Here is an 11157-nt window from a genome sequence, read left to right as displayed (position 1 = left end):
CCCCGTCGGAACTCCGCCGCAAAACGTCTCCATGGTCATCGACACCGGCAGCGAGCTCTCATGGCTACGATGCAACCGGAGCTCTCCCGGCACGAACCCAACCCAGAATCCGAATAAGTTCGACCCGACCCGGTCTTCCTCGTACTCTCCGATCCCATGTTCCTCCGCTACTTGTCGGACCCGGACCCGGGATTTCCTCATACCCGCCTCCTGCGACTCCGACAACCTCTGTCACGCCACGTTGTCTTACGCAGATGCTTCCTCGTCGGAGGGGAATCTCGCGTCCGAGATTTTCCATATCGGGAGCTCCAATATCTCGGGTCTTGTTTTCGGGTGCATGGGTTTCGTATCGGGATCCGACCCGGAAGAAGACAACAAGACCACCGGATTACTGGGCATGAACCGTGGGTCCCTCTCCTTCATCTCTCAGATGGGTTTCCCCAAATTCTCGTACTGCATCTCGGGCTCCTCTGATCTCTCCGGCGTACTTCTTCTCGGCGACGCCAATTTCTCCTGGCTCGGGCCGTTAAACTACACGCCGTTAATACAGATCTCGACGCCGTTACCTTACTTCGACCGGGTCGCTTACACGGTTCAGCTCACGGGGATCAAAGTGGATGGTAAGCTGTTACCGATACCGGAATCGGTTCTACGGCCAGACCATACCGGTGCCGGTCAAACCATGGTTGATTCAGGAACCCAGTTCACATTCTTACTTGGACCGGTTTACACCGCACTCCGAGACGAATTCCTGAATCGGACCAGTGGAATTCTCCCGGTTTACGAAGATCCTGACTTTGTTTTCCAAGGTGCAATGGATCTATGTTACAGGATTCGACCGGCTCTAACCGGGATTTTCCGCCGGTTACCAACAGTGACCCTGGTTTTCGAAGGTGCGGAAATGGCGGTTTATGACGAACCATTGCTATACCGGGTTCCACATCTTGCTGTGGGGAACGATTCGGTGTATTGCTTCACATTTGGTAACTCCGATCTACTAGGAATCGAGGCATATGTCATCGGACACCATCATCAACAGAATATGTGGATCGAATTCGATCTCGAGAGATCGAGAATCGGCCTTGCTCGAATTCAATGCGACGTCTCCAGCCAGAGACTCGGGATCGGATCATGAACGCATAATATCAACACGGTAAAAATGCACCTAATCTCCCCATTGCAAATCATAAGAAAACATGTATTGATTTCGTGTCCTTCCATTTTTTACATTGGTTAGGACGTATATGTAACAATTGAAAGTACCGGGAGTAAACTATGCATATATTGAGAGTATGGGGGGTGGGGGGTTATGTGCATTTTTACCGTGACTCCCAGTAATAGGTAAGTAGGTAGAAAATTATTATGTAGTATAAGGTGCACGTGATCACGGTGGTCCTGTTAATTAACACCGTCAGATTACGTGGACCCTACAGCCTTTATGAAGCATTTAACTTTGGAGATGCGGCGAGTTTGTTAGTGGCAGGTTGGGTGTCTTTGAAGATGTATTTGAATTTGGTGATTTTAGTATTTTGTGTCCCGTTGTTTTGTAACATAATGCAATTTTGCTATATTGTGATTGTTATATTCATTATAAAGTCATATTGATATCAATATTAGATATATTAGACTGTACTAGAAACACTATGTTCTTTAATTTCTGAATTTTATATGGAATCCAAAAGAAATTAGTTGGCACTCACGTTTGGATGAAAATATTTAGATATTTATAGTTTACGATTCATTTTTTTTATTCTATATAAAAATTAGAATTGATGATCTCACACACTTTTAAAATTTCGGAGAAAATACATCATTGTCACTAATAAAATACTAACTTATAAATTGTTTTATAAAAAAAAACATAAAGTTTTGAAGATTAGGCGGTGGAGAAACACTATAATTAAAAAAGAAATTTAAAATCATAATAACAAAAAAAATTCATTTTTTAGAAAAAACATGACTGATGTGTTATTTTTAAATTTAGGAATATTAGTGTTTGGTAAAGATTAATTACGACAGTATCTTTGTCTTCTTCTTGGCCTTGGGATAGATCACTGTCATTTTAGTACGCAGACGAAAAAGAAGAAAGGAGCAGAATTTGGCGATTTGGCTACGGAGATCTCACGCCTCGTCCGAGCTGAAAAATCTCTACGCAAGAGCCCAATTTGGTCCCATCTCAAGTTCTGTCCGATTCGTACTGCTCAACCTCGTATGATCTAATGGCTCTTCCAACCATTCCGGAAGGAATGCAGACCCAATTCGCACGTGGCGTGATGATCCGAATGGCTGATTTAGAAATCTGATCAAAGAAGGCAGAATCGCCGAAAGCACGCAAACTGTTCGAAAAATTTCCTGAGAGAGATGGTCGGGTTTGATCACTGGGTATATCAGAATAGACTGTATGGATGAGGCTAGTAAAACAATGTGGTGACATTGACGGCCACGCTCAATTGCATACTCGAAACTGAAGCCGATTTCCTGACGCGGAGATGCTGTTTCATATGAAATTCCGGAGAAGAATATCGTTACTTGGAGATCTATGAATCATAGTCTGTGATCAATGGGGTACTGCTCATAAAGGCATATGAACTGTTCGATAAAATGCCTGAAAGAACACTGTTTCGTGGAACAAGATGATCTTGCACCTCTTTGTCGTTGCCGCTTCCTGAATCGGAGGGTTTTAGACGAGAGTTTTCCCGCGCAGAACGACTTGTCGCGCAAGTTGGCACCGGCAAAATCCGAAATTTAAAAACTAAATATTAATTAAATCGCGAGGCTGCGGACACGCGTATGGTTACATTTCCTTTCATCCACTTAAAGTTTGCCACGTCATTCTCTCCAGCTCACGTTCCCCTGTCGGGTTTTCTCCACCGTCCGATCAGATATCAAACCCACAAAAGGAAAAGCTTCGACAGGAAGCTGTTTCAGTTTCCAACGAGCGAAGGCAACGAACGTTCCTTTCTCCCTCCTAAATTTCAGTTTCCAAAGTCTTGATTTTTTCATTTATATATGTAAACCTTGACCGCCTTCTCTTCCTAAACGGCAGGATTTTCCGACAGATTAAGCGACGGAGGAGGGTTGATAATGGAGGCGGTGGAGTGGCAGGAGATGGCGGAGGAAGGATGCACGACGCCGAGAAGCAGAAAGTATCGTATTCCGGCGGCGTCAGTGTGTCCGCCGCCCCCGAGGAAGAAATCGACGGCGGGGATGATGCGAGGTCCGCCGAGAAATGGTTTTTTTCGCCCGCCGGAACTGGAGAGCTTGTTCTACGCGCAGCCTCGACGAGAAGCTTGGGCTTAACGTTCTAGGGTTTTATCTCGCGAGTCTCTGTTTGGGTGTTCTGTATATAGGTGTTTATCGGGGTTTAGGATCTTCTAGATCAGATTTGTGTTGTTGCCTATTTTTTCAAATGGGGTTTGGTCTGTACTGGGTTCGGATTTGTTCAGACAATTACTTCTTTTCAAGATTCATTCATTTTCTCCCTGTCCGATTCTGGGTTACAACAAAGTTCGATTTTTGTTCCAACGAACGGTTTTCTCTGATCTGAAGAAAGAAAACTTCTAAACTACATTGGAAGTTCGGAATACACAAGAGTGAAATCACAAACAGGAGGACAGGTGCGAGCTTTACAGGATCCAAATGTCTTATAACCAGAGACAGGAGTTGCATAACCGGCAACTGATTTGCCTTGTTCTTGGATTTCCAGCATCGATTCTGGACCGGATGACGTATTTACAAAACATCGCGATGATAGCTGTTACACCAGAAATGAAGAAAAAAATTGCTCGAAATCTTGATCGATGGTCGGTTTCCTCGTACCCTCTCCAGCATCTGCATCCAATGGCCGAGTGAAATGTAACTACATTGCAAGCAACAAACAACACTAGAAGATCCCCAACAAAGATTAAATCTTTACAGTTCTTTTCCTCGTTTTCAATCACCTCGGGTGCTGACACTCCATCTTGCAGATGAAAGGAGGAAAGATCCGGCATCCGGGTCTCCACAGCAGAGAGGCTCTTCAATTTCTTCTTCATGGAGCTGTTGCTCCTGACCAACGGCCACAAACTCAGAACTCAGGAACTCGAGCTGATTTAGGTCTTCACCCGTTTGTGTTTTGTCATAATCTTTGGATGACATACAGTCACTGCTTGATGAAGCAAAGTCATAACATTTGATCATCTCACTCTTGGTTAAGCTTGAACTTCCATTTGAATGAGAGGGATCCATCGACATGTGAAAACCCCCGGTATTAGACGCAGAAGGAGTACTTTCATCAGATGAAGCTTTAGCAGTCTTATAGTCATATGTGGCATAAGAGCATTCTGCAAACTCGTCATCCCCAGAAAAGCTGTGGCTAATTGCCGTAATACCTGATTCTGTCTCTGGTAATTTGCCGAGAAACCTGCCTAATGGAGAACATGGATCAGCAAGAGAAGTTTGCTTGTGGCAAACTTGTTTTCGCAGGGGAAGTTCCAATACTTCGGCTAGTAGTTTCCTTTTCCTGCCCGAGCCCACATCAGCCACCGGATGGCTGATAACATCACTGAAAGCAAAAGCAAAGATTGTGTTCTAAAAGCCATAAATCGCCACGACATGGAGGGAGTTAAACAATACCAAAAGTAAAGAGCAAGCACAACTTCTTTTCTCATGAGAGAATACGGGTCATTCACTAGATACAACTCATATCTGAATCCAAGATTGTGACTCCATGTGTCTCCAACTTCACAGATTTGAGACATTGTGTGTGCAGACATCTAGAAACTTCAACTTTGATCAATGTGAGAAGATGCAATAAGACACAAGTAACACAGTAATTCATATGTCTAGGAGAACACATTGTGGCACCCATACCCAAAACGGTGTCTACACACTAACCGGTAAGTGGTCACAGTCCATTGTTCACACACTCCACAAATCTAATGCTAAATAAGGGTGTGTACTAAATGGCAATTCATCTCTAATTTTTCGAAAAAGTTTTGACGCCATATGGATCTCAAACATTAAAAAAAGACTTCAGCTTTGACATTACATTCCCACGAAACACGCTTGAGAAAACCATCGAACACCTGGTAGACGCAAAATCAGCACATGAAGAACACGCTGAAAAAACTAAACTAAACATTGTTTGGAGATTTCAATAGACGACGACCCATAAATCAAAAACCCTGTATCTATAAACAGATGCTTTAACCATCTCAAAGAGGAAAAAAGAGCAGAGCTTTCATGGCGTAAAAGCTCAGAAACCTATCAATCGGAGATGGGTTCGTCTCATCCTCATCCATCGTAGAGCATCGTAGAGCAGATATCACCGGATCGCTTCCTCGAACAACACAAGGCGAGAAATTAGAATCTCGCTTTGATTCGTGTTCTTGTGGGATGTCGTCAAAGACATTAGAAGTTTGAATTTTTCCAGCGCGTGTAAGACACGAATCAAAGCTCGGACATGTGGCAGAGGATGATTGGTGAGATTATGAGGCGGCACGATAGATCGGCGCGTCACCTAAGATCTTGGCGTTTGGGATTCCGACGTTTTCTTGAAATGTAACACACAAAACCTATAAGTTTTACAGTCTACAACACCTTAATGATTTTGTTTATGACAATTAGCTTATGGAGATGTTAATTAGAAAAATAATTATTTTTTTGATTTTTTAAAAATGATTTCTTTTTTCAAGAAAAAATCTCTTTAAAACTTTAAAAACACAAAAATATCATTAAAATCTATTAGAAATATATCATTCATTTGTTAGTTGTTACCCTCATGGAATATGCAAAAAAAAAAATCCTTATTAGCCCACTCTTGACCAATATAGAAATATACTCTTCGTATATATGCATAGATGGAGATAAATATGAGGAGATTGAGATCGAATAGTCTAAAAATCCTTAAGATGGTCTTTGTTTTATATTAAGAGTTTCGTTTTTTTTCTATTAGCTTTTGGTTTTTAGTTCCTGTTTGGGATTCTATCTATATTTTTCTATAGTTTTTGTATTCGATAAAAAATAATTTTCTAGATCAAATATATATAATAATCTCTCTAAAAATAGACACTATTTCGATTGAAAATATCCGAGTTCTATATCAATATATACACATAACGACAATTGCCGTGGTATTGTAAAAATGGATAGAAATGAAGGGGTTGACTTTGAGGGGGGGAAAAAACAAGAAATGTTTGGTTAGGACCCAAACCAAATCCACAAGTCACATGAAACCTAAGCCCACTCTGACAGTCAACCCCCCCATGCCCCATATGATTTTCATTTCATTGTCCTTTTTTTTTTTTGAGATTTTGTCCTAAACTCACAAAGTCAAAGCCACATAACAACAAGAAATGAAATAAAATCACTAAATAGACCGTAACAATTATATATGGGGTCCCTAAGATAAGCCTACAAGATAGCCATGGAGGCTAATGATTCGTTAGAACGAGTGGACGTTAGACCGATGTCCATTAAAATAGGCAATGCTATATACATATATGTTGCCTTGTCTCATTCTTCGTTTCATAACATGACAATTCTGCATTATTATCGCCATTAAATTCTTCCAACAGTTAAAAAAAAAAATGAAAATAGCTCGGTGAACAATATGTGCAATTCTCCTATTTTTATGAATCATCTACTTGTTGATCGTGAATTATTGTGCGAAGTGATTGTATAATATATATATATATTTTTGTGTATTTCAGGTTTCAAATATATGTTGGTTTATTAAATTTAAAAAAACTATATATATTTGGATATTATATTGATTTTCGGTTCGGTTTGAACGTTTTAAAATTTTGGCATGTTTACTTTTCGAAACAGACTTTCATATTCATTCATTTTTTTTTTTAAAAAAAAAGTTCATATTCATTTCGAACTAATATAATTAGTTTCACCAAAAATATTATTCCGGTTTATTTATAAACGGAAATGCCGATTGTAATGGGGAAGTTTTACAATAAGAAACAAAATTTATTGAATGGGAAAAAATATATTTAGGGAAAAAAAAAGGTTATTGAATAGGTAGGGAGGGAAAAAAGATAGATTATGTAATCACGTAATTGCTATATTTTCTAGAAACCCTTAATTAATCACATTTAAATACTAATTAAGGTTTTCCTTAGATGGGTGTGTAGCAAATCACAAATCAGGCATATTAATTGATGATTAGGTCTCTAGTTTTAATTTACTCTTAATTCGACAGCGGCCTAAAGGGACAAAGCACCATTCCTAATGCCCTATATAATAAAATACTAAGTCTCATTTTCATAATCCATTGTCAATTCTCATGTTTAATTTGGTACGTAGTTAATATGATATCAATTTAATAAATATTAAGAAAGTATATATACAGACTATTTATTTCACATATATGATTGTTGAGGCATGTTAAGGAGGTGCAATTTACATATAACATTATCATAATTGAGGTTAGTATGAATACTTAACTCTATAACCATTGGCATTTAAAGATTGAACCAAAAAAGAAAACGTAGAGGGTTTTCTTCCCCTCTCCCTCTCGTTCTGTGTACACACCTACATATAGTATATGCTTAACTTAATATTTTCTTTCATATATGCAATTAGGGTGTGTCTATTAATTAAAATATGCCAAATAATGCATTCTTCAACTGCCATAAAGAAATGGAGATTAATTTAAAAATAGAAAAAGGTCACAAAAATAATACATAATAGAACGAGATTCCATGGGAGACAAGGTGACAGAAACAAGGAAAGAAGCTTAGGTTTTACTTGCTCGTTCTTTGGTGGTTGACTCTTGCTTTGGTTGAAGAATTGGGGTCCACTTCTTTATTCCTGTCTTTCATTTTATTTAAATTAAATCATCCATCCTTATCAACAAAATAATTTCATATATATATATATATATATTGGCGATTTTTTCAACGAGTGTTTGTAAAACTGCTAAGATAAATTATGACGTTAAATCGTGTATCGTATCATATGATATGGGTAGAAATTCCGGTTTGGATATATAATAAAAAAAATAGAGCCGGAAAATTCATAATTGTAATTAACTCAAATTTGATATATAAAAAATTATTGTATATTGTTTATACAAAAACAAATTCAACGAATCTAGCCAAAATCAAAACAAACCTATTATATATTATTTACTATATATTATCAAAAACATCATATCACGGTAAAAGTCGTTTACATACAGATACGAGTTTAAATCAACACCAGAAAAAATATATATATATATATATACCAAAGAAACTTGACTGCTTCTTCTCGAAGAGAGCTCTCTCCGTTTCTTGTTTTTTTTTTCTCATGCTCTCAAAATGGAAGAACAAAGAGCTTCGGAATGGTTTAGAGGGTACGAGAAGGAAGAAGTGATGAATGAGCTTCTTGCCAATGAGCCGCATCTGTTACTGCAAGAAGAAGAAGAAGAAGAGCTCGTGAGGCCTGAAACTGATCGAAATTGTCCGGAAAAAGATTTTACGAACAGATTGATTTCGACCCTTTATTCAGGACCGAGAATCAAAGACATTGAGGACGCTTTGTCCGTGGTTGAACCTCGTACCGAGTCGGCCCATCAGATGGTTTCCATGTCTAGGTAAACCCCTCGTACAAGACGAAGTCTGATTATTATTTTTAAAAAAAATATTTCATTTCCAATCAATATCCACGTTACTTTTTTGTATTTTGGGGTTTGATGTGTGTGTGTGTGTGTGTATATACATGAAGGGCCCCTTTGCTCGAGAGGGATTTGAGCAAGATGGAGCATAGGTACACATTGAAAGTGAAGAATAGTGGTAATGGAATGGGTGACGATGGTTACAAGTGGAGAAAATATGGTCAGAAATCCATCAAGAATAGCCCTAATCCGAGGTACGTATCATACAAAGTATATATGCAATTCTTTTTAATTGTAAACCAAATTTAAATTCTAAATTACGCAGTACCATCCATTAGTTAGAATTACCGATGTTAAATTGAAATTGAAATTGAAATACACAGTTTCGATTCTAACCGTTCCCGTCTTTTCCTTTTCTTAAACGGTATCACGTTTAGAACCATATGGACCGGACACCGGACCATAATCCATATGAAAAATGAACCTGTCGAAATTTATTTACAATGGTATTTCATTTTGGGCATGGTTCCTCGTAGGAGTTATTACAAGTGCACGAACACCAGATGCAATGCGAAGAAACAGGTGGAGAGATCCATAGATGACCCCGACACGTTCATCATCACCTACGAGGGTCTCCACCTTCACTTCACCTACCCTTTCTTCCTCCCCGACAAGGCCCATAGGCCCATTAAAAAGCCCAAACCCTCTACACCTGAAGCCCACCAAGCCCAAGAGACCCAACCCTCCGTACAGGCCCATAAAGCCCAAGAAGAGGCCTCGAGAAGGTTCCTGTCGGAGGAAGAGCTGTTCCCGGCGCTTGATCACCGGCGACAGCGACAAGGGCTTCTAGAAGATGTGGTGGCGCCGGCCATAAGGAATATTCCGGCCAAAGATCCTGTCTCGGATTCTTGTTCGTCGTCTTCGTCTTCTTCTGGCCGTTCTCTTTCGCCGCCGTCCTCCGCCATGGCCCGGTCTCCTAATTTGTCACCTTTCTACTAAAACCTAGACTTCAGTGATGGACTCCACTATATCAATTAGTCCTCCTAAATTATAGAATATTTGGATCTGAGTGTAGTACCAAACATTCATAATTGTACTGAGATAAGAAACAAATTGTACTGTACTTTAGAAAGATTATATGGATTGATTTAGTCAAATAAATTTCATAGAGATTGTTTCGAGGGCACGTACTTTTTTTTATTTGATAAAAACGGCTCATTAAATTTATAGAGATGCCAAGAAAAACAATTAAACGAAAAAAGCAGGAAATATAAATGACAGGAGATGCCAAAATCAATGCCAACAGCTGTAATTAGTCATAAACACCTATTATTTCTCTATAATCAATTTGCAATTTCATACACGTAATTCCATTTTAGCTATGTAATTTAAGGGGAATTTCGAAGAGATATCTAAGATTTGAAAATATCCCGTTAATAAATAAAAAACCGTCCAATTATTTGCCCTTCAATATATTAAAAAATAAAATAAAATAAAATTACAAACAGCTGTCTCTTCTTCCTAAATTTCGATTTTCGAGTACGTCATTTTCGGACGGTGGTGGTAGTACCAATTATATAGGCATGAACTGCTTTTCAGACAGATTCGCACTTTACTTTCTTGTTTTTTTCTATTCGATTCTTACGAATAATATATATATATATATATATAAATATATATATATATATATGTACATAATACTAATTTTAAAATTGACGTTATATATGCAATACTAATTTCCACAATTTGAAAAAAAAAATTCCCGCATATGAATTGATGATATGAGATAGTCCTCATCGAAATACACAGTTTTATAAATAGATAGAACGAACATGTATATATATATATATGCCAAGATAATTATTGGATCTTGAAAACCTTGAATAATATCGACAAACATATGAATGCGTGTGAATCTTTTGAGTGCACACCAGTAGTGATTCCCATGCATGTGATTCAATATATATGTATAACTATATAGATGCGGACACGTAAGCTATCAGATAGTACATTATTGATGTAAATGTGACTAATTTTTTTAGAAGATCACTGTATACGATAACAATTACTAAAAATATATTAAATTTATCCTTTTTCCCCTCAATATTTTTATTTTTATTTCTTGGAATGCATGTATTTGGTATGCAACATCAAACACGAACTATGCCCAAAATGTCGATATCAAATAACTAATGGCGACAGCTAAGAGGGAAGAGTATAGTTTAAAAATTATCAATACAAATTTAAAATGAGGACTAAAAAAATTTGTGTAAATTTAATTACTGATTTTTTTATTATAAATACTAATATGATTGCTACGAGGCTGAGTTCCTAAATAATTGGAACCAAAATGATAGGGTTGGCCTTTGATCCTATCCTCTTTGTTTAAATAATTAAACCAAATCAACAACTCATTGGATTCATAACATTATTGTATCTATAAGCCTATCATAATATATATATATATATAATTAAAAATATAAATAATTGCAAGTATAACTATTAAAGATTGGAAAGAACCACAGAAATATGACTATTTAAACCCCCTCTACGCCTCCCTCTTTCCC

The 11157-nt window shown here is 37.9% G+C and overlaps 4 protein-coding genes across 5 annotated transcripts; 3 read left to right on the top strand and 1 right to left on the bottom strand.

Moving 5' to 3' along the window:
- Position 1: 1 nt before the first annotated feature.
- On the top strand, positions 2–1611 carry LOC104827458 (aspartic proteinase PCS1; the record flags this gene model as incomplete). The annotated part of the gene is made up of 2 exons (XM_019204053.1): positions 2–1153; positions 1238–1611. A coding segment is annotated over one exon (1134 nt), but the record flags the coding sequence as incomplete, so codon positions are not given.
- A 463-nt stretch (positions 1612–2074) lies between these two features.
- On the top strand, positions 2075–3485 carry LOC109117276. Its single transcript, XM_019204195.1, has 2 exons — positions 2075–2944; positions 3047–3485. The coding sequence occupies exons 1-2, from the start codon at positions 2791–2793 to the stop codon at positions 3298–3300; spliced, it is 408 nt and encodes a 135-aa protein (XP_019059740.1). The 5' UTR covers positions 2075–2790; the 3' UTR covers positions 3301–3485.
- Positions 3486–3601: 116 nt separating this feature from the next.
- LOC104827023 (protein FAR-RED-ELONGATED HYPOCOTYL 1-LIKE-like) lies at positions 3602–5495 on the bottom strand. Of its 2 annotated transcripts, none has more exons than XM_010560034.1 (3): positions 5245–5492; positions 3942–4543; positions 3602–3831 (listed from the first exon to the last, which is right to left on the bottom strand). In XM_010560034.1, the coding sequence occupies exons 1-3, from the start codon at positions 5280–5282 to the stop codon at positions 3758–3760; spliced, it is 714 nt and encodes a 237-aa protein (XP_010558336.1). In that variant the 5' UTR covers positions 5283–5492; the 3' UTR covers positions 3602–3757. The 2 variants fall into 2 exon arrangements, with proteins under 2 accessions (XP_010558336.1, XP_010558337.1); XM_010560035.1 differs by having other exon boundaries at positions 3741–3831; positions 3917–4543; positions 5245–5495.
- Positions 5496–8264: 2769 nt separating this feature from the next.
- Positions 8265–9771, top strand: LOC104827022 (probable WRKY transcription factor 49). The gene is made up of 3 exons (XM_010560032.1): positions 8265–8569; positions 8701–8844; positions 9127–9771. Exons 1-3 carry the CDS (start codon positions 8295–8297, stop codon positions 9587–9589), a joined length of 882 nt encoding a protein of 293 aa, XP_010558334.1. The 5' UTR covers positions 8265–8294; the 3' UTR covers positions 9590–9771.
- The last annotated feature ends 1386 nt before the right edge of the window (positions 9772–11157 follow it).

This window comes from Tarenaya hassleriana, unplaced genomic scaffold (assembly GCF_000463585.1).
Source record: "Tarenaya hassleriana unplaced genomic scaffold, ASM46358v1 Cleome5, whole genome shotgun sequence".
Classification (NCBI taxonomy): domain Eukaryota; kingdom Viridiplantae; phylum Streptophyta; class Magnoliopsida; order Brassicales; family Cleomaceae; genus Tarenaya; species Tarenaya hassleriana.
This window is presented reverse-complemented; position numbering and strand designations above follow the sequence as displayed.

Coding starts and splice junctions, on each gene's coding strand:
- LOC109117276 (XM_019204195.1), top strand. CDS start 2,791: ATGGTTACATTTCCTTTCATCCACTTAAAGTTTGCCACGTCATTCTCT. Junction 2,945..3,046: donor TCAGTTTCCAACGAGCGAAG/GCAACGAACGTT, acceptor CCTAAACGGCAG/GATTTTCCGACAGATTAAGC.
- LOC104827023 (XM_010560034.1), bottom strand. CDS start 5,282: ATGGATGAGGATGAGACGAACCCATCTCCGATTGATAG. Junction 4,544..5,244: donor AACCCATCTCCGATTGATAG/GTTTCTGAGCTT, acceptor TTTTGCTTTCAG/TGATGTTATCAGCCATCCGG. Junction 3,832..3,941: donor ATGGAGTGTCAGCACCCGAG/GTGATTGAAAAC, acceptor CATTGGATGCAG/ATGCTGGAGAGGGTACGAGG.
- LOC104827022 (XM_010560032.1), top strand. CDS start 8,295: ATGGAAGAACAAAGAGCTTCGGAATGGTTTAGAGGGTACGAGAAGGAA. Junction 8,570..8,700: donor CAGATGGTTTCCATGTCTAG/GTAAACCCCTCG, acceptor ATATACATGAAG/GGCCCCTTTGCTCGAGAGGG. Junction 8,845..9,126: donor AAGAATAGCCCTAATCCGAG/GTACGTATCATA, acceptor GGTTCCTCGTAG/GAGTTATTACAAGTGCACGA.